Source organism: Jaculus jaculus, chromosome 16 (genome assembly GCF_020740685.1).
Source record: "Jaculus jaculus isolate mJacJac1 chromosome 16, mJacJac1.mat.Y.cur, whole genome shotgun sequence".
NCBI classification, from domain to species: domain Eukaryota; kingdom Metazoa; phylum Chordata; class Mammalia; order Rodentia; family Dipodidae; genus Jaculus; species Jaculus jaculus.
In genome coordinates, this window is record NC_059117.1 from 39,059,761 (window position 1) to 39,087,579 (window position 27,819).

The following is a 27,819-nucleotide window of genomic DNA, read 5'->3' on the forward strand; positions in this document are numbered from 1 at the left end:
TCAACTTGCTTCATTGTCCCTTAAAACCATTTCAACAATTCTGCCATAAGGTTAACATTACAAAGTTGCCCATTATTTCAAAAAGGAGCACATTAATGAGGTCATTTCATGTCCTATGTTCACATACAAACTCTGGTGGTAGCTATTAACCCTTGCAACCTACAATGTATCTTGAGCTCATCACCAGGAACGCAGAGAACTGAGGGAGGGGGGACACCAAAATTTCCGAGTAAAGCAGAGTACTCATAGAAAGTCACTGAGACAGAAAAGCCAACTATTCCATTATGAAAATGAAGAGGTTCAATGATACATGACCCTAAGTTAAAATGGCATTTTTCTCCCAACCCTATTTTCCCAATGAACACTGTGCTTCACAGGTGTTTATTTTGCCCAATAAACCATTGCAAAGTACCTCAAGTGACTTAAAGGCACATAAATTACTTTCCTCACATTGCCAACATCAAGGTGTATGCAGTGGGGCTGTAAGTCTTAAAATGTCCATCTTTTATCATGCTTGCCATTTTCGGGGGGGGGGGGGGAGACTGCGTTGCCAGGGTCTGTGCATATTGGATCTAACACAACAGGACCGTGTGAGCTGAAGCGATTGCATTCCCAGTAACAATGCTACACAAGATTCTTATTTGAAGTACATTTCTTTCATCTGTAGTTGACTCGACCCCAAGTGAACTTCCGTAATGTGCCATGTTTACCCCACAGTAAGCCATACTGTGTGTACATGCAAAACATTAAGATACGATCCGCTTCAATCTACCACACCAATTAGCTCTTGAAAACCTTCACACCATTTCCTCCTGAATGCAGCCAGTGAGCACCTCCCCTCACAGGTATGTTTGGAATGTATGCACATGTCACAACTACCTGGGTATTTGGCCTCAAGACTCTTCAGCTGCAACACAAAACAGCTGAGGAAGGACTGTTAAGTAATTAGTTTAGCTTTCTCCACCCTGTAGATTTTCCAAATTCCACCTACCTTTTGCTGACCTCATTCTTTCAAACTTACCACTTTAGTGTAACTAGGTCATGTTCTAAGCTTAAAAGGTGGTACATTCATCTTGTGCTTGCAGTGGAAAACGGTCCTAATATGTCCATAGTTCCAATTTTATTCTCAAAAGGGCCACTTATGTTTTGAAACTCCCCTTATACCTGTTTTTGAACCACAAATTGTCCATGAACTTGCTCCATTTAAAACCATTTACTCCCTAGAACTTGGTAGAGCCTAGCCTACCCTACCATGCTCACTGCACTTGGAATGTCCACCACCATTGGCCCCAACACTCAGTATAAAACCAGTTAGAAGACTTCCCAATGATCTTTTTGCATTACCAATGGACACAGTAATTGCCAAGTTTGGTTTGCACCTTAAGAGGTAACACACATCAACACTTTTTTTACAACATTCATGCCAGTTTGTGTATAAATTGCATCCTAGAGCTAACCACACAGCTATATCCCTAAAACTCTTGCCACCCCCCCTCCCCACACACAATGGGATACAACTGCTCTCCACAGAAATGTTGAGGTAAGTGTACCTTTTAAAAGCAAACTTCAATGGGTTTCATGTAGAAAAAACTTCAATGTTTAAATTTGATGTTCACCACACAGTAAATACCTATGTTTACTACCCAATAACTAGCATCATTAATATTTCTAAGCCAGTTCACCTCAAACCTGGTTTCAATTGTTTTCCCTGGACTTGACTGGATTTTGCAGTTTTGTACAGCAGACTCACAATGCTATTTTTTCAGGTCCAGCTAACTGGAAGGTGATTTGACAAATTGATGTGACTTACCTGTAATTATCAAAACAAAAATGGCAGCAATCTAAGCAAATCTATCCAGTGTTTGCTTATAGTTCTGGCTTAATTCAGGACAACGTCCAAGTAAGAACCTCCCACCATTACTCAAACCATAAAACTAGACACTTAGGAGACTAAGACCACTAACATTCAGAAACGTAAATTATAACAAATTTGCCTTCTGTCAATCTCTCACCCCAGTACTTTGCACAAAATGTTTGTTGAAAATCCATGGTTCAAAAATGGCACCTGATATTAAACAGCAATATCCAAACGCTGAATATACAGTACATAATGAAGAGCATTTTATTAGGGACAGCCAATAATGTCCACAATGCCTTTCTCATTTGTCTACTAATAAAAGGTGTTACTATGTATAGCTTTCTGGAAAAACTGTTTTAAAATTTCAAGATGGCAATCTTGTAGGCAACTGACTTTATAAAACATGATTCACACTTTATGTGTAAGCATTACACCAAATTATTTAGATACAAAAGTTATTTATTTTATAAAACTTGTATGTAAAATAGAACTTTAATCTGTCTAACAAATCCTAGCTGAAACATGATACATTCTCTCTTATTTGATGTTATTTACAAACAGCACTCATTTTATAATTACTTCAGCAAGAACCTGTACTAAATGAATTTTTTTATCAGAAACATTTCCCTTTTATCTTAGTGCTTCTTAAATGAAGGCACCAACAAGAACTACTTTCAGATGGTACAGAATTTCTTATTTCTTGAAGATTCTGTGGTTGACCACTTCTTCATTAGTTACCTGCAGCAAGACACCTTCCTGCCAAAGGAAAAAAAAAGTATCTGAAGAAGTTTATCATGTTTGTCCAAAAAACCTAAATAACTTCAGTGATGGTTTTAAGGTTAAAGAGGACTCACTGGTGCAAACAGAACAAACCCTAAATGACACTTCTGGAAAAGGCAGTAAAGCCTGGAAATCAAATTGAGGGTAGTGCTAAAGGTATCAATTGCAGTAGTCATCCCTATAGGTGTTTTGGGTAGGGTACTGGCCTTAACATTTCAACCCAATGATTTAGTATTTGGGTACATACTAGATTTCAAACTAACAAACTGAGAATAGATTGCCCTATTGTCTGTCAGCCTCATACTGGTAAAGCACATAAAGCTAAACTTATAAGGTAATGAACACAAATGTTTTTTAATAAAAACCCTATCGTACTCAAAATGCTTGATCCAAGAAATGTGAATGAATACACAAAAGGTGGAACGATGGGAAAATCTCATTTATTGAACTTGCAGCCTAACTTTTACCTACCATTTACTACCAACACCACTGAAGGAAGCAAGAAAACCTTTATTAATGATCACTTGGCTTGCCTCAGCTGTTGAAATGAAGCACTTTAGTCTTTGTAGCAGCAGAATATACTTGTCCATGGTTCATATCAATGCTAAAATTCCAGCAGGGAAAAAAATGATATGTTAAGCACCTGAATCTTCATGGAGAGGGAGGGGGTAAGAAAGAAGGAAAAAAGGGAAAAACAACCAAAATAATTTAAGTAAATGACAGATTGGAAGACAGGGTTTATAAAAATTATCTTGAGTTTATAAATTGTTAAACTCAATTTACAGCTATGTTAAACTACATAAGAGCCACTATACTGAAAGACCATTGAAGAGTTTATTAGTTTATCTTTTAGGGAGGAAAATTAAGAAAGAAAAAGTAAATAAGATCTTACCTAAAGAAGTTTAACTGAAGCTTAGAACTATTTTGCTCTACACCCTCAGCTTTCGTTGGCATCCTTATCAACTACTGTAGTTAAAGCTTTGTAGAAACAGCACAGTTTTTTAAGACTGGCTGAACTTAGTAGCCGTCAAGAGTTCTCTTGTACTAGACCTGTGTCCCTGAAGAGTACCTCGCTGGGGTTATTTCCTTTCCTTGCATTGAAGAAGCAGCATCTAAAAGATCTAAAAAGGTGTTTCTCCTTGCAGAGATATCCCTTAAGTTATCTAGATAATTTATTCCTCATGAATTGCAGACAACACACTTACATCTGACCAGCATTTATCTTACACAAATACAACAACAGCTTTGCAATGGACCTTAATTATACTACCCACTCCTTAACTTATTTAAAATAAAAAGTCTATAATTACACAATTTCCTTTAGAATTATTTTATTAAATCATAAATGTACAACAGCTTCTTAACTCTACACACGCACTTAAAATTTTTAAAGGAAAAACGTTATGTCTTATTACACCATGATCCTGGCTAATAGCTTTTCAAAACTTTGAGAAAAATCTTAAAAAAGGTTTCACATGTCACCTGAAACTTACAAATTTAACATTATCAAAGAAGGAATGCTTCTACACTCTTACAAAGACCACTAGAAAGAAACAACAATTAAAAAGCTAAGAAACTGTCTCAAAGGCATTTTTTTTACAATCCTTCCTCCACAGTAAGGTAATGTTATTAAATAATCCAATCCATTCACAAAATGGCTCTCTGCATCTGCTCTGGTGTCTTCTGTCATATCACTGCATATTTATGCATGACTGAGATAAGAGTTTCCTTAACATTGTTATTTCGATAACCTGAAGCTGTTCTGTTACCTCTGGGCTCTCATCCTCTCCTATTTATACAGTGAAGCCTGTTTCAACAGAAGTAAAGAGTAAAAAAAAAATAGGTTATGAAATTATCCATCTAACCAGGTTTTAAGGAAAGATAACATGAACCTAAAAAGCTTTTACTCCTGCAGCTACTTTTCCCAAGACAACAATAAATGTAAAACTCAAAAGCTACTTACCCATGGCAAGAAGGAAGAAGCTCAGTATCGGCTCCTCCCACCATAACCCCCACTTCCTCCACTGCCTCCTGGACCATAGTTTCCTAGAGTTGAAATAGCAAAAAAAAAAAGGAAATTTATTTTCATTGCCCATAGTCAGCAGTTTCACATTATTTTACTTTATAGGCGTCTAACCTAGTTAACACTAAAATGGCCAACTACTCAACTTTTCACTTAAAATGTAATTAACAATTTATAACTATCTCACTATACAAAAACATACCTAATGTGTTTTCTGCCTCACTCCAAAAACCTTTACATATGGAAACTATTAATGCTACACAGAATTACTAGAAAGACATTTGGAGAGTATTCTCCCTTTAAGTCACAAATCTAATTCTGAACGAAAGGTATTTCAAGAATTTCAATTTTTGGTTTTAAATTACCTCCACCATATGGTCCCCCCATGTTCCTGCTACCACCAAAGTTTCCACTCTTCATTGGACCATAGTTAGAAGGTTGCTGGTTATAATTTCCAAAATCATTGTAATTTCCACTTCCATAATTTCCTGTAAAAGAATTTCAACTCTTTAGCTAATACACCAAGCAGTGAACCCAAATGTGTGTTCGAACAAAACTCCCACATAACCAAGTAAGAATGCACAAAACCTGTCTACAATTTCTAAAGGCATCTAATGACAACATTGAAAGTATAGGCCATTATTCCAAAACCCAACATAAAGGTTGCAGATGAGTTTATTACCTCCTCCATAGTTGTCATAACCACCTCCGTAGCCCCCACCCTGGTTGCCATATCCAGGTCCTCCACCACCATATCCTCCTCTTCCTCCTCCATAACCAGGGCTACCTCCAAAATTGCCACCTATTATAAAATAAGCCTTTAAGTAATTACTTAATATTTTCAATGCCATTTGAACTGTCTTGATTACTCATTTCCAGTTTTCTAAAACATACTTTAAGTAAAATACTGCATTAGGTCTTTTCTCTAGATTTGCAAGGGTATCTGTTTGTAAAACATTTGGAGGTTCAGTGTATCCCACCATTGTAATTAAAAGAAAAATGTTCATTGAAATTCTCAGTCTTTTATGAATTATATTTCTTCGGCATGTTTGACTGTATCATTAAGGACCAGAAATCCTAGGCATTCATGTAAGTTGTAACCTTTGTAAAAATCCTCTAACTACAAGTCTTTTGTTTCCTCAAGCCTGAACTGCCAAACAGGACTATACTAGCATGATATAAAACTATTGCAGTCCTTTTGGTGGCAAAAATCAGGTCTATTTTAGCACGCTTGAGAACATTCCTAAATAAATAACCTGCCAAGTAATTATTTTAGGAAGAGTTTATGAGCTGGGGAAATGCCTTAGCAGTTAAGGTGCTTGCCTGCAAAGCCAGAGGACCCAAGGTTCAATTCCCCAGGACCCACATACGCCAGATGCACAGGGTGGCACATGCATCTTGAGTTCATTTTCAGAGGCTAGAGGTCCTGGGGCACCAATCCTTTCTCTCAAATAATATTTTAAGAGAGATTTATGACCTATCTGTAGCCAGACATTTTATATTTTGGTGAATTCCTCAGGTACTTTTTCCCCTATCCTTGGGGGCCTATATATACACTAAGTGACTAGCACAATACAATTGCTTTGACATATGTATGCTTCCCACTAAATTCTGACCTCAAATTCACTATTACACCAAATCCAGGTCTCTCAATTTTTCTCATGAAGAGAAAAAAAGTTATCTTTAGCCTAAAATCTATCTAATTTTCCTAACACGTAATTACAAATGACCCAAATAGCTAAAACCTCTATCACAAAGGCCCCTGATGAATATAAAGAAGGTACACATAAAACATATTAAGTTGTAATTCACATAAACCACAGAAAACTGACCTCCAGGTCCGCCTCCATATCCATTGTAGCCGTCCCCAAATCCACGTCCACTTCCATATCCATCTGTTAGTAGCCAAAAATAAGATATTACACTTTGATCCTTATTCATGTTTTTAAATAATTTGTACCTACAGTCTTCACAAGTGCCTTTGAATAGTAATCAGAGACCTTACATGAAAGCTTATAAATCTTACTACCAATGTAAATACTTCAACACCTGGACTTAACATGCCTAAATTTAAAATTCTCTTTAACAAAAAAATACAAAATTAATCCCAGCACTCGAGAGGCAGACAGGTAGGAGGAATGCCATGAGACTGAGGCCATCCTGAGCCTACATGAATTCCAGGTCATCCTGGGCTTGCCTGAGCAAGACCCTGCCTTGAAAATAAAAAAATTATCTAAGAGAGCATCATATAGGGCCAGATTTTGCCACACCTAAAGGAAATGGGGTGTGTTAGTATGCATCTTTAATCCCAGCACTTGGGAGGCAGAAGTAGAAGGATCTTTGTGAGTTCAAAGCTACCTACGACACTACATATTGAATTCCTGAGCTAGAGACACCAACACCTTGAAAATCCAAAATGTGCTGATAGTCTGCATAACAAGCAGTACCTCTGTTGTTACTCTGACTTGGTATAATGTCATTTAACCTTTAAAAACTTAACAGGGGTTGGGGAAATAGCTCAGCAGGTAAGGTCTTTGCCTGCAAAGCCTTAAAGACCCAGGTTTGATCCCCCAATCCCATGTAAAGCCAAATACACTAAGTGATGCCTGCATACATTTGGAATTCATTTGCAGTGGCTGGAGTCCCTGACACACCAGTCTCTCTGCTTGAAACTAGATTTCTTAATTCAATAACATAAAAGGGCTTATAAATAATTATACTGGATTCCACTTTACACAATTATTATTAATCCCTGTTCCCTTTCCCCTGGCCAAATCAAGAACTTGCCATCACAATACAATGTACTTCAAAAGCCTCAAGGACTCTTATAATTCAGAATGGATTTAGTTCCCACTTTGGTTTTTTGAAAGCTACCTTATGTGGGCCTTGAACTTCGAGCCCACCTCACAAGTGCTGGGATTACAGATGTATACCACACCCAGCCCTGAGTTTCTTAATTCTAACCAAAACTTAACCTTTCTATTTTTAGTCATGAACTTACCAGATCCTCCCCTAAAGTTACTTCCTGGTCCTGGTCCAAAATTTCCACCACCACCACGGGAATCTCCAAAACCAAAGTTCCCTACAATGCATGTCTACGTTAGTAGCAAGCTCGTAAGACAAATAAATAATAAAAGAAAATATAAATTAGTTACCTCCTCTTCCACTCCTAGAACTCTGGACTTCCTGCATTTCTTGTCTTGACAGTGCTTTTCTTACTTCTGCATTATGACCATTAATGGTGTGGTATTTTTGCACTGTAACAAATATAAGACTCAAGTCAACATTCAAGAGTAACTTTTTAAAATTTGTATAATGGCAGATGCCAGTATACTCAACATTTAATATATGCCAGTGCCTCTCCTAGTTAGATACTTACATACAATTTTATCCACAGGATCATGGTCATCAAAGGTAACAAAGCCAAAGCCTCTTTTCTTTCCAGATTGCCTATCAGTAATTATTTCAATAGTATCAATTTTCCCATATTCTTCAAAGTAATCTCTAAGGTGATGCTCCTCGGTGTCTTCTTTAATTCCGCCAACAAATAGCTTCTTCACAGTCACATGGGCTCCAGGTTTTCCAGACTCCTAAAACAGCAGAGGACAAAAAGGGTACTTTTGGAACCCATCACGTTTCACAGCCAACAAAAAAAAGTTAAGAGGCTAATAGAACCACTATGATCCTTTACTGCAGTTTTGCTCACCTCTCTGGCTACCGCGCGTTTTGGCTCAACTACTCTCCCATCAATCGAATGAGGCCTTGCAGCCATGGCAGCATCTACCTCAGCCATGGATGAGAATGTTACAAAACCAAATCCTCTTGACCTTTTGCTTGCAGGATCCCTCATTACCTACAAAAAAATCAAAAGGACATGCTAGCATTTATTATGTTCTAAACTGACAACTTGAGTTAGACATTTATCATGAATACCTTCAGTTAATAATGGAGTCAGTGATTTTGAAGGTGCTTGCTAGCACAGTCTGGCAGCCCAAGTCCAATTCCCCAGTACCCACATAAAGCCAGAAACATGAAGGGGTTAAAGTGTCTGGAGTTCATCTGCAGTGACAAGATGCCTTGGGGCATCCATACCCTTCTCTCAAATCTGCACCCAGTTTCAGGTGACTTACCACACAGTCTGTGAGCTTTCCCCATTGCTCGTAGTAGTTTCTCAAACTTTCTTCAGTGGTTTCAAAGCTTAAGCCACCAATGAAGAGTTTACGGAACTGTTCCTTTTCTCTCTGGAAAGGAAAATACCATTTCAATTTTTATTTACATTTTTCTCTTTGTATGCAGGAAATTAAATTCTTAAATATGAGGTGACCTGCTGGCAGAGTACCTTTTTCCTCTCCAAAGGAACAGTTTCTAAAGTTTTCTGGGGGGGAGAAAAAAAACTTACATCAAATTTAAACCATATGTTAAACTGCATATTAGCTGTGTTACACCAAAAAAAAAAGCCTCGATTGAACTATACAAGATTCAAAATCATTAAAACTTGATCTAAATTCACTTTATATTAAATCAACTTAAAATTTACTATCATTTTTACTCTTAGAAAAACCAAGTATATTCCATCACTGAGGGTTATTCAACAATTACTTCCAAAATCTACATTCAATTCTATATCCTAAACACAAAATTACCTTTTTTTAAATTACTTTTAAATGCATAGCTCCTTAATTACAATCCCAAATTTTACCATTGACACTTGAAGCTTCAGTTTATATAAGGAGTGACAGATAAACTTTAATGCTCCCTCTGGTGGTAATTCCAATTATCCCAAAAGGGGAAATCACCCAAACCCTAGAACGTTTCTCTGTACCAACTTTAAATGGGTGTGTGCGCAAACTACCTTAAAATTACCCTCTAGTAACCCAGGCAAATTCATTCCTAAGACAGGAAGCACCTATACTTCAAAAGGTTTAAAATACTTTCATGATGGAAATTCCTGTATTTGGTACAACCTCAACTTATAAAAACACATATATGCCTTCATTTATGTCACCAGTCAAAACTCTTCTAAGTTTTGGGCTGTAACGTTACTTCCAATTCCGTAATTAATTTAACTTAGGCTCACTTAATTTGGTGGCCATCTGTAACACATCTCAACGTTTGCAAGAAAAAAAACCTAAAATTTTCTTTACATTTTTATAACAGCAAGCATCTATGCTGCACTATGTAGTCTTTTATCTGAGTTAGTTGAGGATGTGCAATTTAATCTGGATTGCAACATTACTGGTCTCCATTTTAAAGACAAGTTCTATGCACTCTCCCAGTTACTTATTTAAAAATCACCAATTTTATTGTTCATTTTATCTTTCACCATTCTGAATATACCAAAAACAAAATCAATAAAGCTCCTTTGAGACATTCCTATCTCTTTTTACATGGTGTTTGTTTGGCACAATTGTTTTTAGTGTTCCCAGACAATTCTCTACTGTCAATAGTCTAAAGCAAATCATAAATAAAAAAATTCATCTACAATTCTTACGAGTCACTAACAAAGAGCAAAAACTCATTACTTACCTCATTGGTTTTTTCCAAAACTTACCCGATGTCCACTATCGATTATAAACAAAGTTAATTTATAAATATGCTTAGGGTCGAACAATGTAACCAGGTAGACCCCCCTTCAACTCGAAACCTTATGCTTATCAACCATTGCAAAGTAGGAAAGCAGATGAAAAAGTTCAAATACATAGTGCTTGACATGCCTAAACTTTTCTTACATACCAACGCCCAAATTAAAGGACTGGAGCCTCTTTTTGTTGTTTTTCGAGGTAGGGTTTCACTCTAGCAGGTTGACCTCGAACTCAAAACGATCCTCCTACCTCGGCCTCCCGAGCGCTGGGATTAAAGGCGTGCGCCACCACGCCCGGCAATTGGAGCCATTATTTTCAGAGTAACGGGATCAAAAAAAAAAATCATTTTCCCTGCACTCCCCTAGGAATTGTGACCCAACACGTATAAGGTTCTGTAGTTATACGCAATCATTTAAAGAGAAAAAAAAACCTAAAAGCGAATTTCAAGCAGAACCCTTTATGAGTTAGTGCAGTAACCCTCCGCCCAAGAATCTTCCTCACAGCCACACAAGGCTTCAATTTTTTCCACTCGGCCCTTCAGCGCAGCTAAACCCGCTCGTGGGTAAGAATCCAGGGCTGGGGGAGAAAATGGTTCCTGGCAACATGGCTGGCGGCGCGGGCTGGAATCCCTGCCCCGGGGCGGCGCCAGCGAGCCCTGCGGAGCTCCCCCTTCCCGCGCCTCCTCCTCCTCCTCCTCCTCCTCGGCGTGGCTGCGCGACGCAATGGCGCCATTTCATCGAGGGGAAGAAGGCGGAGCGCCTTCACTGAGGTGCGCAGGACTCCAAAAGAGCCCCGCTCACAAAGCACCAAGTGCACCTCGACTGGGCATGAAGAGAGGCCGAGGAGGAAGAACAGTGGTTAACCGCGTCTACGGGGGCCCGCGAAGCCCAGCCTGGGGGAACTGGGAGCTACGAGAACAAACGCTGCGAGGAAGGAGAGACGGGAAAATGGCGGACGGCAAATCCGGTTCCCGGGCGGGGGAGGGGACGCTCCGCAGACTCGCTCACGAGGATACGACGCCCGCCCGGCCGGCCGGCCGCCCTGACTTCCGCGGCGGCAGCCAACTTCTCTCTCGCCCGGGGAAGGAAGGTGCTTTCCCACCCCCAGGGTCCCGAGTCCCCGCGCAGGGCCGCCGCCAACGGTCCCCATCCCCCACCCCGGGGAAGGGAAATGGCGGCGCGAGGCCGAGGGTGGGGAAGGCGCTCGCTCGCGCCCTCAGGCCTCCGGCAACGGCCCCCAACCAAGGCGCCCCACACCCCAGTGCGCCCCCCCCCAACCCCGAGCGGCCGCCTCCACGCGGCTCCCCCACGCAGGCGCCTGGCCGGCTTCCACTAACGGCGCCAACGGCCTTCGCCATGCCCTCTCCAAGAACTCATTGATTTCAAACCCGTTACCTCCATCGCGGACTCAGTCGCTTCAGCCCGATTTCCCGCAGCCGAGCGAGATGAGAGAGAACTCCGCGCACGGACACGAACCGGACTCGTCCTGACTCAGAGGCGACCAGCGGCAGCTGTCCCGACCACGCGCACCCGCCGAGGAGACCTGCACACAGCACCGGCGCAGCTGCTTCTGCCGCTAGAGCCGCTGCCGCCGCTTTTCTAGAACCTTCCCCCCAATAACGCGTCTTCCCATACGTCAGGTCGTTACGTAAACGTCCTAACCGCCGCCAATGGCAGCGAGGCTCTCCGGGCTCCTCCCGCCCAGCGCGCGCTCCTCCCCCCCCCCCCCGCGGCACTTGCGCAAACGGGCGTGGTGAATTGCGGAACGCGGAGCCGCTCGGAGAGCAGGCCCGGCCCCGCCCCGCGCACCCGGCCTCGAAACGGTCGCGCAGTTTGAAATGAACGCAGTCGGGTGGAGCCTAAGCCGCCCCTCCGAGGGCCCCGCCTCGCCCTCCCTGCCGATACACCTCTGATCAATCCCATCGCCGTCTCTTCTGCCGCCATTAGCAGTTTGGTACCTCTCCCCTCGGTCTGGCCTTGGGTCGCCCGGAGCGCCGCCGAGGCCCCTTCCGGGACCGCCTCAGGTGCTTCTGCACGGCGACTAGCCGGGCACGAGCCTTCCGCAGAGGCCCTGCGGCGCCGGCGCGCGTTCACGGGCTCCGAAAAATGTCCCAAATCACAACCCCCCCTCCGTCGCAGCGGCGCGGAAGTGGGCGGAGTCTAGTTTTGGCGCCAGCCGCCGCCTTGGCCAAGTCTTTCAGCTCTCGGTCCTCGCCCCTCCCCCCTCTCCGGGGGCGCCACGCCGCAGACCGGAGGTGGAGCGGGAAGGCTCGCGTTCCCGACGGGCGCCGCGCTGTTCCCCCCCACACCCCCCGGGTGGGCGCGCGCCCCGCCCCTCCTCCCTCCTTCCTCCCTCGCGGCCGCCGGGCGTGGGCGGCGTCACCCCTCCCCCTTCGCGGCCCGCGCAGCGCCCTCGCCCCCTCCCCTCGGATGAGACTAGAGCCCAGGCGCACAGTCTGGAGACGCTGCAGGACCCGCGGCCCGGAGCATCAGACGCGGTGAAGTCGGTGGCTTGCTTTCTGTCTCTCCCTGGCGGTAGTGGTGCTTAAGATGCTCCTTGCGCGCGGCGGACCCCCACCCTACTCCACCCCTGCCCAGTGCCAGGCTCGGGCACCCATCCCGTCCGGGTCGCGCGTGGCGAGTTGCGGGGTGCATGGAGGGGGCCGAGCGGAGGCCCGGGCGGTGGATGCACCGATCACCGCGCAGCATGTTGGGGGACTGTCCTGTCCTGGGGAGGGTGGAGAGCCGGGGTGACAGCTGCTTTATTTCCAGACAAAGCGCGGGGCTCCCCTCCCCCACCCAGGCCCCCGCCGCGCCGCGCGGCGCCCTGGGCCTCCTAGGAGGGCGGTGCATGCAAGGCCCCGCACCCGCCGGGCCCGAGGCTGCGGCGCGCGCTCCGCTACGTGGCTGACGCCCGAGGCCAAGACGCGGGCCCGTGGCGCAGTGCCCTTGAGCCGCCGCCGCCGCCTTTGTTTCTCCCGGCGGAGGCGCTCACCGACCACGAGGCCCGCGCTCGCGGGTGGGGGCGGGCGCGCTCTCGCAGGCCTCGGGTGCTGGGAGACGCGGGCTTGGCGGAGGTGATTTTTTTTAAGCGGTGCCACTCCGGAGGCTGAGGCCGGAGGATTGCCTCAAGTTTAAGCCCAAATTAGGTTGCATAGTAAGACGAAATCACAAAAAAAAAAAAAAAAAAAAAAAAACAGGAAATAGGGCTAAGATACCTGTGTATTTTCCTAAAGAATATTGGTATGGTACCATGTTGTCTCAAGTAGTATCAACGTCCCTAGTAAGGTTTCCCTTAACTAGCTCTGTTAAGCATGTAACATGCACAAGCCCAAAACTGCCCTGGTGGTGTTTTTTATGTAGTTAGCCTTTTTTGTCATGAAAACGTGTTAATGTCATGCATTTTTCTTGGAATAGCTCTTCCAGTCTGCAATTAAAAAAAAATGGCCTCCAATAAAACTACTTTGGTAAGTTAATTAAAAATTTAAAACGTGTAAGAATCTAACTGAAAGTCCTTCCCTCCCCACTAATTATAACACTGCATCTTTGTGATTGAGAAGTTTACATCCGTGTATTTTTCAGCACATCCAGTTGTATTTGAGGGGAGAATTAGAAACAAAGTCATGAACATGGAGATTAAAACGATCAGAATGCATTTACAGAAAGCTAATCTTGGGAGTACAATACAGTGTTTGCTGAGTATGAGCATCTTTGTGACATGACAAGATTTTGGTCAAATCCAGTCATTGATTAGCCTAACTGTCCCTAAATATGCTGAATTCTATAGTCTTTAATGTTTATCTGCGCTTACTTAAAGGCAACATGCCTTCTTATGCACCTGGACTGAATCTGAAATATCTTCGCTTTAAACACGTTCTGCACTGTGTTGCTTGTTTTATATATATTTTTTTAATCACAAAATATGTCTAGAAAGGAAGAACTATATCAGTTCTTTACCTTTGAGCAATTTTTTTACTATCCCAAAAGTTTGTTAATCAAAGGCTGCATTCTTAAGTTTCATAACAGGTTTAAGTGGCATGTGTTTTTAGCCATTTCAGGTTATATTTTTTAAAAATTACTAAGACTGGGTGTGGTGGTGTACACCTGTAATCCCAGGAAACTGAGGCAGGCAGATGCTTAGGGCTTGAGTCTAACCTGGGCTACATAGTAGAAAGACCCTATCTGAAGAAAAAAAATAAGAAAAATTCAGAATGTTCATATGAAATTCACAGTTAAGAGTTCCCCTGTGACCGTTAGAGCACGTTGTGTTAATAAGACTTAGGTTTAACACCTACGTGAAGCAGAGCATTGGCTTGGACCTGTGTATTCTTTCCTTGAGTTTCACACTAAAGGGCAAGTTGGTTCTTAAAATTTGTACATTCACTATGTATTGTACATGATGGCAAATGCTGTGCAGAGCAGATTGGTAACTCTGGTAGATTGCCTTTTGTAGGTCAAAACCATTGGTGATGAAAATATGGCATATTTTAAATTACAGAGGATTTTTTTATGTGTTTATAGACCCCATGTGCTTGATTGCAGCTGAGGTATTATTTTTCCTGCGTTCATCCTTTACTTCATAGATTATTCTAGTAAACGGGGAAGTTTTTTGGTTGGGTTTTCTTTTTTGTTGTTGTTGTTTTTGTATGTAGCACTTGTAGCCAGGCATCATGGCACACATCTGTAACCCCAGCAATCAGGAGGCTGAGACAATAGGATGGCAGCAAGTTGGAGGCCAGCTTAAATGAGACACTGTCTCAAATTCAAAATAATACTGTTTTTAGGTGAAGTGATTAGTCATACTATATTTTTGGTTTAGGTACTTTATAATGGCTTGGGTTTTCTAAAACTTAACCTAATTTCATTCCTGTAACAAATCTGTTTGATTAGAAAATCTGGTTGATCTGTTTCTTCTTACAAGTATGTAATACCCCCACACCAATAAAATGAAAACATTCCTTTTGAGGGGAGAGTGGAAGATTGTTGAAACAAGGTCTCACTTTGTACCCTTGGCTGGCTTCAGAGAGTCAGTGAACCCCCTGCCTCAGCCTCCCCAGTGCTGGGATTACAGGCATGAGCCACCAACATTTTTTGTTTAATAGTGAGGAAAAACACACAAAATTGTCTTCTTCAATTTGCCCTTGCTCTCCATGGTTGAGCTTACAATTGTTAGTAGAATCCTAAGCCTGTTTTCATCCTATAGTTACATCAAATAGGCAGGTAGGTAGGTAGGTAGGCAGGCAGTTAGATAGATAGAGATAGAGATACATATATGTGTAGATATATATGAGGGGCTAGGGAGGTGATTTAGCAGTTAAGGCCTACAAAGCCTATGGACTCGGTTTCAGTTCCCCCGTACCCACATAAGCCAGATGCACTTCATGGCTCATGTGTCTGGAATTCGTTTGCAGTGGCTAGATTCCCTGGAGTGCCCATTCATTCTCTCTCAAATAAGTAAAAATATAAAATATATGTATATATATCTGGGGCTGGAGAGATGGCTCAGCAGTTAAGGCATTTGCCTTCAAAGCCTAACGGTGCTGGTTCAGTTCCCCAATACCCACGTAAAGCCTGATACACAAAGAATTGCATGCATCTAGAGTTCATTTGCACCAGCTGGAGGCCCTAAAACACTCATTCTGTCTCTTCCCTCTCTCTTTGGGAATAATAAAATATTTTTTTCATGGGCTAGAGAGGTGTCTTAGTGGTTAAGGCATTTGCCTGTGAAGCCTAAAGACCCAGGTTCAATTCTCCAGTTCCCGCGTCAGCCAGATGTATACGGTGGCACATGTGCCTGGAATTTGTTTGCAGTGGCTAGATGCCCTGGTGTACCCATTCATATTCCCTCTCCCCCCTTTCTCTCCCCCTCCTTCCCCCTTCTTCCCTCTTGTCTCTAATAAGTAAAAATGAAAAGTTTGGGGAAAAGTTAAAAAAAAAAAAACACTTTTTTTTAAAAAATTTGAAAAGAGATGAGAGACACCAGGGCCTCCTACCTCTGCAGACGAACTTTGTGCATCTGGCTCTATGTGGGTACTGGGGCATCACACCCTAACCTGTCAGAATTTGTGGGCAAGCACCTTCAATCTCAACCACTGAGCCATATCTTCAGCCCGCTGATACTTTTTCTCTATCATTGAGGCTTTCATAAATTAGTTTTTGAATTGAGCAAAAGATCAGTCTACAGTATCAATAGGTCAACTATTGTTGCACTAAGCAAAACCTGTCACCTTAGCCCTTTAGTGGAGTGTGGTGGTTCACATAAGTAGCCCAGCACTTGGGAAGTGGCAGCTGAAGATCTGGAATCAAGTCATCCTTGGCCACATAAGTTGATTTGAGGCCAGTCTGGGTTAAAAGACCCTATTGAAAGGAAAAACAATCTTAATGTTGATTCTATCATTCTTTAATATTTTCCTAATTATTACTGGGCTATGGTTAAAATGAGTGAAAATGATGGTAAGCTTGGTCTTGCAGGCTACCTAGAAACAAAACTGGGGAAAAAGTAACAGTGCATTTCTCAGATAGTGTTTTAAGTGTCTGCCCTGACACAGATATTTATGTTGAATGATTGTAACAAAATAAGCAATTTGGCCTTTAAAATGTACTCAAAAAAAAATGTTTCTTAATTTCTCTTTTGTTTTAGCAAAAGGTGGGAAAGAAACAGAATGGAAAGAGTAAAAAAGTTGAAGAGGCAGAGCCTGAAGAATTTGTGGTAGAAAAAGTACTGGATCGACGTGTAGTGAATGGGAAGGTGGAGTATTTCCTGAAGTGGAAGGGATTTACAGAGTAAGAAACCTCAGTACTTTTATAGTTTGGGATTTTTTTTATTCTTTGTTTTGGTTTTGAGCCAGAGTCTCATGTAACCTAGTCTGGCCCATATTCTTCCTGATCCTTCCTTATCTCTAGGCTTCCTGAGTACTGGGATTAGAACCATAACCATGCCCAGCATTTGAATTTTTTTTTTTTTTTTTTTTTTTTTTGAGACAGGGTCTCATGTAAGCTCAGGCTAGATTTAACACTTACAATGTAGCTGAGGATGACTTGCCTCCACCTCCCAGTGCTGGGACTACAAGTGTGGTATTTACATGTTGGAAATGAACCCAGGGCTTAGGACATACTAGGCATGCACTCTGCCAACTGAGCTGCATCTATTTTTCTGTCTTCAGTTACACTTAAAATGGCCTTAAGTGGGGCATGGTGGTGCATGCCTTTGATCCCAGCACTCGGGAGGCAGAGGTAGGAGGATTGTTGAGTTCAAGGCCCTCTGAGACTACATAGTGAATTCCAGGCCATGCTGGGCTGGAGTGAGATCCTACCTCAAAAAAAAGGGGGGGGGCATTAAATTTCATTTCAGTTTAGAGCTTTTAGGTCTCTTTAAAGACCGCTTTAATCCTCAGCATCTTGTTTGAAGTCTACTTAAAAAGCCAGTGTCTTGCCAGGCCTGGTGGTGCACACCTTTAATCCCAGCACTCGGAAGGCAGAGGTAGGATTGCAGAGGGTTTGAGGCCACCCTGAGACTACATAATGAATTCCAGGTCAGCCTGAGCTAGATAGAGTGAGACCCTACCTCAAAAACAAACCAAAAAACAGCCAGTGCCTTGGGAGAGTCAAATTAAAGTCCACTACATAAAGTATTTTAATATAGTTAGATGTTATACTAATTAGAATATCGGGTCTATTTTTTTCCCCCAAGTAGAGGGCTCTAAAAAGCATTCAAACTGTTCAATAGTTAGTTTGTGGTTGTTAAACAGAAGAGGTCATAATCAGCGAGGTCCTCTACTGGGTTTATAATACACTAAACTTTTATAAAGTAAGGCCTTAGTGTTTTTTAAGATCCCTCATTTTCCTTATGAATTATTATGCTCATTCTTCATAATGTTAGCTGTACTGTGATTCAACCATGAAGATATTATTTTTTGTTGATATTGTATTTGTTTACTTATTTGCAAGCAGATTGAGAGGGAAAAAATGGCACATCAGGCCTCTTGCTATTGCAAACAAACTGCAGATGCATGCACCACTTTGTGCATCTGGTTTTATGTGGGTGCTGGGGTATCAAACCTGAGCCATCTCTCTCCAGCCTTTTCTTTTTTAACTTAAATTTTATTGTACTAATTTCCTTGTATCCTATTCCCCATCACAAAAATAGACAGGAATCCTCCATGGTAAATGGAAATTAAAAATGGATCAGTGTCGATATGGCATATGTAGTTAAACCATTAGGTTTCAAATAACTATTATCTATTTCCCCACCATCCACAAGCAACCTCTATTTGAGAATTACAAGTTGAATAGAAGGTTTAGGTCTTGTTTTGAGCCTGAGTATTATAAGTTCATATGTGTAACTGAAGTAGTTTCCTTAAAGGTAGTAGAACCAAACAAAACAAGTCTGTGGGCTATTTTGAATTTAGATAATCATTTTGTCCGTGTTGAATTAATTTCAAGAGTTGGACAACTTTGCTTGGAATTCCAAGTTGTTTGTCTTAATGTTATACTCATTAAAACATTAGAAAAGCAACATCTCTGTCTTTGTTTTTCCAAAAACTACTGCTGTGATTAGAGCCTGCCATTAGCAGGGTGGGGTGGGGAGGACCTTACATGGGCAGTTTCTCATAGACCCTCACTGTGGGGCCTGCTCAGTTTTGAGTTCAAATTCAAAAGGTATAATTTCCTCCCACCCCCACCCCACTCTTTGGATGCTGACTGAAATCCTAATACGCGTGCTTGCCCTGTGACACTCTGGGGCTCTTTAGTTTTTATCTTTAACAAATCTCCTTACCCTTATTCAACCAAGGGAGATGGCTCAGCTAAGTGCTATGCAAGCCTGAAGCCCCTAAGTTCACATCTCTAGCCCTCACATAAAACTGGGCATGACAGTTTGCACCTTTAATGAGTGGGTTGTAGGTAAAGCCCTGTCTCAAAAAATAATTGAGGGGGGTTTAGGGGTTTAGTTCAGTAGAAGAGCACTTCAAAGCCATGGACTCAGTCCTTGGCACCAGAAGAAAAAAAAAAACCAGACGGAAAACAACTAAGGAAGACACTTACTGTGGCCCTCTGGCCTCCATATATACATATAGGTGCATCCATATATATCAAACATGTACACACACCCAAAACAAACTTGTATGATGCAGTACTTTCAATATGTAGAAGGCTGTATTGAAAGAACACTAAGTCTGATTTTTCTTTGAGGTAGGGTTTCACTATGCAGTCCTAGGCTGGCCTCAAACTCAAGAGAGATCCTCCTACCTCTGCCTCCCAAGTGCTGGGATTACAGACATACACCACCATGCCCAGCTAAGAACACAAAATCTAAAACTCCAGTCCTCTCCCACTAATTAAGGTTTGCCAATACTGGAGTCTGAAGATACCAAGGCCGTGTTATTAGGTTAGCAGTACCATTCCCAGTGTCATTTCATGCTGTTCTATAAAGGCTTCAGAGACCAAAGCACAAAATGTTAGCAAACTGTGGAGTTCTTGGGAATTGTTACTGTTTTTTTCTTTACAGTCTTTCTGAGACACACATGGAAATTAACATCTCAGCTTTATGTTAAGTCTAGTTAGCAGTCTTTTTCTCTAAAAGTGTCAGGTAAATTTTGTGGCCTATTTGTCTGTCTCTGCAACTTCTGTGCAGAGATAGTGCAAAAGCAACAGTAGATAATACCTTAAATGAGCAAATACACATGGCTATATTCCAGTAACTGTTTAAGGACTAAAATTCAAACTGTATCATCTTCATTTTGAATTTTTTCCCTCCAATCTTTTGTAATACAAGGTCTCACTGTCATAGGCTGGCCACAGACTACAACTTTGTAAGATACATAAAAAGAACATTGTTTAGCCAAGCATGGTGATCCATTCCTATAATTTCAACAATCTGGAGGCTGAGGCAAGGAGGATCATGAGTTCAAGACCCAGCTAGGGCTATAATTCTGAGACTGTTTTGGGAATAAAAAAATGTTGATTTTGCAGCTAGATTTGGCTTATGTTTTGTCAACCCTAGTTTTCCATCATTTCCCAATTTCATAAGCCACCAGAAATTGAAAACATTCACATTTGAGAATGTCTTTAATCATTGTTCACAAGAGTATTTAAAATGTATATGTTCCAGTATAATCCCAGAATTTGGGAGGTAGAGGTGGAGGCAGGAAGGAGGACCAGAAAATCAAGGCCACCCAGATTTTTTTGTTGTTGTTTTTTGTTTTTGTTTTTTCGAGGTAGGGTCTCACTCTAGCCCAGACTGACCTGGAATTCACTATGGAGTCTCAGGGTGGCCTAGAACTCATGACGATCCTCCTACCTCTGCCTCCTGAGTGCTGGGATTAAAGGCGTGCGCCACCATACCTGGCTTAAGGCCACCCAGATTTTATAATAGTGTCCTGAACAAAAAGATAACAAATTGCCCCTTCCTGGGAATACAGCTTAGTTGGTAGAGTGTGTCCCTAGATGCACAAGGCCTTGCGTTCTATCCCTACACTGTGGTCTCCACAACCAGGTGGTAAGAACTAGAGGAGGAAACAGAGAGGTTGAAATCATCGGCCTGGTGGGGTGGTTCACACCTTTAATCCCAGCACTTGGGGCTGGGACTGAGATAGTAAGTTCCAGGTCAGCCTGGGCTAGAGGGACAGAGAAAAGTTTCAAGTCATCCTCCAGTGCATAGCAAGTTTGAGGTCAACCTGCGTTACATGAGACCCTGGGTCTTTTGTTTTAATCTTCCATGAAAATTCTGAATTGGGATGTTTATTGAACTGGGAAAAAAATCATGAGCAATACTTACTCGGTTGGAGTCAGTTTCAGTTAACTTTGGACTAAAATACCCACTTAGGGCTGTAACAGCAGAACAAAAAGAAATTTAGGCTCATAAAACTGTAGGGGATAAGAATGATTAGTATTATATATGGAAGACTTTTAGATAACTATAAATTGGTCCAGATAATGATAATGAACTATGTTTAATTGAATCAACTTCTTTTTTTTAAACTGAACACAGTGCTGACAATACTTGGGAACCTGAAGAAAATTTAGATTGTCCAGAGTTAATTGAAGCATTTCTTAATTCTCAAAAGGCTGGTAAAGAAAAAGATGGTACAAAAAGAAAATCTTTATCTGACAGTGAATCTGATGATAGCAAATCAAAGAAGAAAAGAGATGCTGTAAGTATAATATATTACTCCCCAGACTGGATCTTTATGAATATGGTTGATGGCTTGGTTTTTTGTTTTTTTTTTTTAAACCACTTTCTGTTAGCTAGGATACTTTTACTTAGTTATATATGTTGTTGTTTTAAATTAGCATATACTGTCATGGGTTTTTATTATGGCATTTTCATACATACGTATCATACTTGTATCATATGTGTGTGTGTTCTTGGCTAGTTCCTTTTTGTGGGGAGAGGAGGACACCCGGTCTAAGGTAGTCAAGGGTGACTTCTCCAAGTATATTATATCCATTTAAACTAGTATAGTTTCAAGCTGGGCGTGGTGGTGCACATCTTTAAGAGGTAGAGGTAGAAGAATCATCATGAGTTTGAGGCCACCATAAGACTACAGAGTGAATTCCAGGTCAGCCTGGGCTAGAATGAAACCCTGCCTTGGAAAAAAAGAAAATAGTTTAAAAAATTATCATGAATGCTGAGCGTGGTGGTGCATGTCTTTAATCCCGGCATGGAGAGAGGGACAGAAGTAAAAGGATCCCTGTGAGTTCAAGGCCACCCTGAGACTACATAGTGAATTCCAGGTCAGCCTGGACCAGAGTGAGACCCTACCTCAAAAAGACAAACTGAAAAAAATTATCCTGAAGAAACCTTTTTATAGCTGGGCTTCGTGGCTCATGCCTGTAGTCCCATATACGTGGGAGTTGAGTCAGGAGGACTACAAATTGTCTGGAAATTTAAAAGGGGAGAGAATGCTAAAATATAGTGGTAGAGGACTTAGCATATGTGAAGCCCTGAGTTTGATCCTAGCACTGTACTCAAGAAGGCCTTTTATGGGTATTCGGTATTTACCAAGAGATAGTTGGAAGTATATGACCTTTTAGAACAGTAAAGACTTCATAACTGTTGACATAAATTGAGACATTTGAATCATTCATTCCACGTGTTCCTCCATCTACTTTTTTGTTATATTAAAGTCTAGCTTTAGAGAAAATAAGGTAACTTCTACCCTTGGCTTTAAAACAGATCATAGAACCAGGGTGGTGGTGCATGCCTTTAATCCCAGCACTTGGGAAGCTGAGTTTGAAGCCAGCCTGAGAATACAGAAAGAGCTCAGGTTATCCTGGGCTAGAGTGAGACGCTACATCGAGGAAAAAAAAATAAAGGTCAATACGTACCTGCCTACAGGTCTGTCATAATGTGGGAATATAGGTGTGAAAGCAAGATGGCTTATAAATTGAGTTCTGAAAGTAAAATGTATGCATAAAAGAAATACAACTTTTTGATACTAATACCCAACTGTATTGAGTAATTTACATTTCATATACTATGAAAGCTCTGGGATAGAGCCCGTGATTATTTGTGATAGGTTAATAAACCAGAACTACAAAGAAGTTAATTAACTCAAAAAAAAAAAAAGTTGTTAGCCAGGTGTGGTAGTGGTACATACATTTAATCCTAGCACTCCAGAGGCAGGGGTAGGAGGATCACCATGAGTTCAAGGTCACCCTGAGCATATATACCCATAATATATTGCTATCCTCAGATTTCAAATATTTGCATTATAGAATATTTTATGTGGGATATAACTACATAATTGTTATATTGGAAATTTAAATTTCTTAAAATATTTGCCTTCCGTTAAGAATAGCATTTAGGAGGCGGGTGTGGTGGCGCACGCCTTTAATCCCAGCACTGGGAGGCAGAGGTAGGAGGATCGCTATGAGTTCGAGGCCACCCTGAGATTCCATAGTGAATTCCAGGTCAGCCTGGGCTAGAGTGAGACCCTACCTCGAAACCCCCCCCCCAAAAAAAAAAAAAAAAAAGAATAACATTTGGGCCAGGAATGGTAGCTCACACCTTTAATTCTAGCCGTTAGGAGATTGAAATAGGAAGATCACCACGGTTTTGACCACCAGGCATGGTGGTGCGCACCTTTAATCCCAGCACTCAGGAGGCAGAGGTAGGAAGATCACTGTGAGTGTGAGGTCATCCTGAGACTACATAGTGAATTCCAGATCAGCCTGGGCTAGAAAGAAAAAAAGTAATTTAAAGCCAAATGTTAAGACACCTATAATCCTAGCACGTGAAAAATGGATTAAGGATTATTCTCACGTGCATAGCAAGTTGGGGCCAGCCTGGGCTACATAAGGCCTGTCTTTTAAAATATATCACTAGTGGTTGTGTTTTTTTGTTTTAACCCTATTAGATTGTTAAACGTTGTCATGAAAGATAACTTTTTTAAAAAAAGAAAAGGAAACACTAGCATCTTAAGGAAGACAGCCAGGCTTGGCTTGATGGCTCATGCCTCGAATCCTGTCACTTGGGGCAGGAGAATTGTTGAAGAGAGACCCTGTCTCAAAAAGAGGAGAAAAATAATGATGGCTCTACTTCTATCTTGTAATAGTTTTGGTTTGTTTTTGCCTTTGAGATAGTTTCAGGTAGCTAGAATTGAATTGATCCTCCTCTGTTACCTCCTTCCCAAGTGCTTAATTATATGCCACCTAGCCTGGCTCACTGGGTATGTTCCACTAGAGGTATGTGTAGCAGACAGCTTCAGGTTGCTGAAATGAACTTCCAGACCAGGCACAATTTTGGAAGAAGGGATATTTAATGAAGCTTGCAGATCCAGGGGAAGTTCCATAATGGCAGAAGAAGCTGGCCTGCCTTCACAGGACCAAACACAGAGAAGCACAAGCCAAAAAGCCAAAAGCCATACACCACAGCACACTTCAGGAACTCCAGCTAGGCACACTTTGCATAGCTTTAGACTGAAATCTCAAACCCAGCACCACACCTTAAGATATGCCCTGTGATACCACCTCCATCCAGGTAGTTGCAGATGCAAACTAATAAAACACTGAATATATTGGGGGCCATCTACTCAAACTACCACTGTATGTGAAGACAGCACCAAGTTGGAAAGAAATAAACCTTGTATTTTGTTTGTTTCCTTTAAACAAGTAACTGACTTAATTCCTAGAAGTGATTTGATTTTTGTTTGGTTTTTTTTTTTCCTAGGAAGGGTCTCAGTCTAGCCCAAGCTGACCTGGAACTCACTCTATATAGCCCCAGGCTGGCCTCACAATGGTCCTACCTCTGCCACCATGCCTGGCTTGTTTTGTTCTAACCCTTTATTTCCCTGTGTAGCCCAGGATGGCCTCAAACTTGAGATCCTCCTGAATATTGAGATTATAGGCTTCTGCCACCACACTTGGATATACTGGTTTTGGTTTGGTTGTTTTTGAATTGTGGCCTATGTATCCCAGGGTGATCTTGATTTTGTAGTCTTCCTGCCTCTGTGTCAAATGCTGAGCTCACTTAGAATTTTTACTTTTCAAGAACTCATAAATGGATAAGCTGATAGTATACTTTTTCCTATATTGTCTATATTTAGTTTGAAACAGGAGGGTGGAGAGGTTGAGGCTAAACTAGGTTACATAAACACCTGCCTCAAAAAAGAAAAGAAAAAAAAGGAAGGAAGGAAAACTTGAAGTTTCATGAAGCCCAAACTGGCCTTGAAATTCCTGCTACCTCCTACTACCACTAGTGCTAGTATTATGGATTTGCACACCCACCCTCATCCTTTGGGGTTGGGTGGGGAGTATCTTAAATAAAGAGGGAGAGTTTCTAAGATATCACATGGTTCTGCAAAGTTGCTTGTTTACTTGTTTTTGGTTTGTTTGTTTTGTTTTTTTTGAGGTAGGGTCTCACTATAGCACAGACTGACCTGGAATTCGCTGTGTAGTCCAGGCTCACAGATCCTCCTACCTCAGCCTCCTTAGTGCTCATTTGTGGCCATTTCCTGCCTCCATATTGGGAGATTATAAGCATGAGCTACCACTTTGACTTTTGTTTTCTTGACTGTTGTTTCAGAATAATTTTAGAAATTTTAAGCATTCTACATAAAATACCAGAAACAGAATTGTTTTTTCTGGTTGGGAAATTAATGGAAAGAACATACTTTGGTTTGAAACAGGGTCTCATGTATCCCAGGCTTGTCTTGAATTTGGCTATGAATCCAAAATGGTCTGAACCTCCTGCCTCTACCTCTTTGATTGTTGGGATTACAGGTATGCACCATGCACAATTTTTAATAAGGTACTGGTAATTAAACCCAGGGTTTTGTGCTTGCTAGGTTAAGTCTACTATCAACTGAGTTATATTCCCAGTGCCTTTAGGCACTTGTTCTAATGGCCTGTTTCCCTATTAGAAGTTTTTATAAAAGTTAAACTAAGGGTTACATTAGTTTGCAGTAGAGAAAAATGTGTAGAAATACTGTGTGACCTGTTATTTAACTTCTGAACAGGCTGACAAACCCAGAGGCTTTGCCAGAGGTCTTGATCCTGAACGAATAATTGGTGCCACAGACAGCAGTGGGGAATTGATGTTTCTCATGAAATGGTAAGTAATGATTCTTTTTATTTTATATTCTTGGAAGGGCAAGCAAGGAAAGCTTTATTGAGAAGCGAAAGTAAAGTAGCAACTCCCTGTAACAGGGAGGCTTCTGGAAGGGGTTTCCCAGTACTTAAATTTTAAATGATAGTTGGGTGGATAGATTTAAGATAGAATCTCACTGTGTAGCTCAGGCTGGCCAATGTGTGTGGCTTTGTCTAGGAAATGGTTTTTTGGGGTTTTTAAAAAGATATTTATTTATTTACCTGAGGAGGGCCCAGATAAAGAGAATAGGCATGCCAGGTCTTCCAGTTGCTGCAAACAAACTCTAGGCACATGTGCCACATTGTGCATCTGGCTTATGTGGGTTCTGGGGAATTGAACCTCGGTCCTTTGGCTTTGCCAGCAAGCTCCTTAACAGCTAAGTCATCTCTCCCAGCCCTAAGAAAGGTTTCTATAAGTAATTCCTATCATAAGATAATAATTAAACCAGGTATGGTGGCACACACCTTGAATCCCAGTGCTCTAGAGGCTGAGGTAGGATCTGCAGAGTGAGTTCCAGGTCATCCTGAGCTAGAATGACACCGATAGGCCGTGGTGACTTATGGTTATATTTTTCCAAGGTAGAGTATCCCTGTTACCCAGGCTGGCATAGAGTTTACTATGTTGTCTCAGGCCGGCTTCAAACTCACAGCAATCCTACTACCTCAGCTTCTCCAGCGCTAGGATTAAAGGAATGCCCCACCACACCTGGCCCAAGTAAAAACTTGTAACCTTTTTTCCTCACAACAGGAAGGACTCCGATGAGGCCGACTTGGTGCTGGCGAAGGAGGCGAACATGAAATGTCCTCAGATTGTCATCGCTTTCTATGAAGAGAGGCTGACTTGGCACTCTTGTCCAGAAGATGAAGCTCAATAATTGTTTGCATTGTTTTTATATATATTTATACATATATATAAAATCTGGTCTTGGGTTTTGAATTACTGGTGTGAAAAATAACTACATTCTAATACAGATCAAATTTGATACATTGGTTTTGAAAATATTGACAGTTGTCAGAATTTTTTTTATTTTACCTTTTGCATCAAGAGCACTGGTTACTTTGAGCTTTCTATAGATGCTTCTTAACAGTAGAATATTTGATACCATGGTATATTTCCTCTACATTGGAAAATAGTTTTTTCTAAATGTTAGGGGAAATTTTCCAGTCAGAACTTAATTCTAACTGGTGTGAAGGACCATTCTGTATTTTTTTTTTGTTCTGTGTGTGTGTGTGTGTGTGTGTGTGCGTGTGTGCATAAAATACTTACTGTAAGTGGCTTTGTTTTTAATATCCCCCTACCGCACACCCCTTCCTCCCCCCCTCAAACAAAGATGGATGATGAGCTGTTATTCTAAGAATTCCTAAGAAATCACTTCAGATTAAGTTCAAATTTTTCCTGAAACCATGACCTTTGAAATTAGATGATTCTGTAGTTAACTGGATAGTTTAGGTTGTATAATTTAAAAGGCAGCCACATTGTAATTCTTACCTATACCCTCACATAAATTCAACAGTATATTTGCAAATTTTTTTTACTAACCAACTAACTCCTCATTCAATCAGGAAAACTAGACAAATCCCAGTTTGTTAATGGAACAAGACTTGTATAGTTCCTCTATGAAGTCATTCCTGTGCTGAAAGCTAAAATCTGTACTAAAAAATCACAGTTCATAGAATTTCTAAGACAATGCATGGAGATGTGATCATGGTTAGAAATGGCAGTTTAGGGCCTGCTGGCACAACACTTGATACTATGAGTTCCTGACCTGCATGCTTCTTTACCCCGACTCATTCCTCACATGTAGGCTCAGTCTTTTCAGTATTTGGGTCACTGATTCAGCAGAACCCAGGATAATAACTTTGTAGTATCAGAATGTTATCCAGCTGTATATTGTTTACTTTATTGTAAATAATGGTGAACAGTGGTCAATAAATAGTTTTATATTCCTTAATGTGATAAGACTTTTCATTATCTAATTTCCCAGTGGG

General features: G+C 41.5%; 2 protein-coding genes across 11 annotated transcripts; one reads left to right on the top strand and one right to left on the bottom strand.

The window, feature by feature from the left end:
- Window positions 1–2,099: 2,099 nt before the first annotated feature.
- On the bottom strand, window positions 2,100–11,824 carry Hnrnpa2b1 (heterogeneous nuclear ribonucleoprotein A2/B1). Of its 8 annotated transcripts, XR_006633818.1 has the most exons (14): window positions 11,638–11,823; window positions 9,001–9,036; window positions 8,792–8,902; window positions 8,368–8,514; window positions 8,041–8,251; window positions 7,817–7,918; window positions 7,663–7,743; window positions 6,494–6,556; window positions 5,344–5,463; window positions 5,027–5,149; window positions 4,602–4,684; window positions 3,531–4,445; window positions 3,110–3,242; window positions 2,100–2,614 (listed from the first exon to the last, which is right to left on the bottom strand). XR_006633818.1 is itself a non-coding variant. In XM_045135861.1 (12 exons), the coding sequence occupies exons 1-11, from the start codon at window positions 11,641–11,643 to the stop codon at window positions 4,623–4,625; spliced, it is 1,062 nt and encodes a 353-aa protein (XP_044991796.1). In that variant the 5' UTR covers window positions 11,644–11,824; the 3' UTR covers window positions 2,100–2,614; window positions 4,602–4,622. The 8 variants fall into 8 exon arrangements, 1 of the variants encoding a protein (XP_044991796.1); XR_006633822.1 differs by lacking the exon at window positions 7,663–7,743 and having other exon boundaries at window positions 11,638–11,824; XR_006633820.1 differs by lacking the exon at window positions 3,531–4,445 and having other exon boundaries at window positions 3,172–3,242; window positions 11,638–11,824.
- Window positions 11,825–12,624: 800 nt separating this feature from the next.
- Cbx3 (chromobox 3) lies at window positions 12,625–27,782 on the top strand. Of its 3 annotated transcripts, none has more exons than XM_004652797.2 (6): window positions 12,625–12,745; window positions 13,660–13,709; window positions 16,883–17,025; window positions 21,230–21,392; window positions 25,701–25,795; window positions 26,579–27,782. In XM_004652797.2, the coding sequence occupies exons 2-6, from the start codon at window positions 13,686–13,688 to the stop codon at window positions 26,703–26,705; spliced, it is 552 nt and encodes a 183-aa protein (XP_004652854.1). In that variant the 5' UTR covers window positions 12,625–12,745; window positions 13,660–13,685; the 3' UTR covers window positions 26,706–27,782. The 3 variants fall into 3 exon arrangements, with proteins under 3 accessions (XP_004652854.1, XP_044991798.1, XP_044991799.1); XM_045135863.1 differs by having other exon boundaries at window positions 12,655–12,777; XM_045135864.1 differs by having other exon boundaries at window positions 12,700–12,749.
- Window positions 27,783–27,819: the final 37 nt, after the last annotated feature.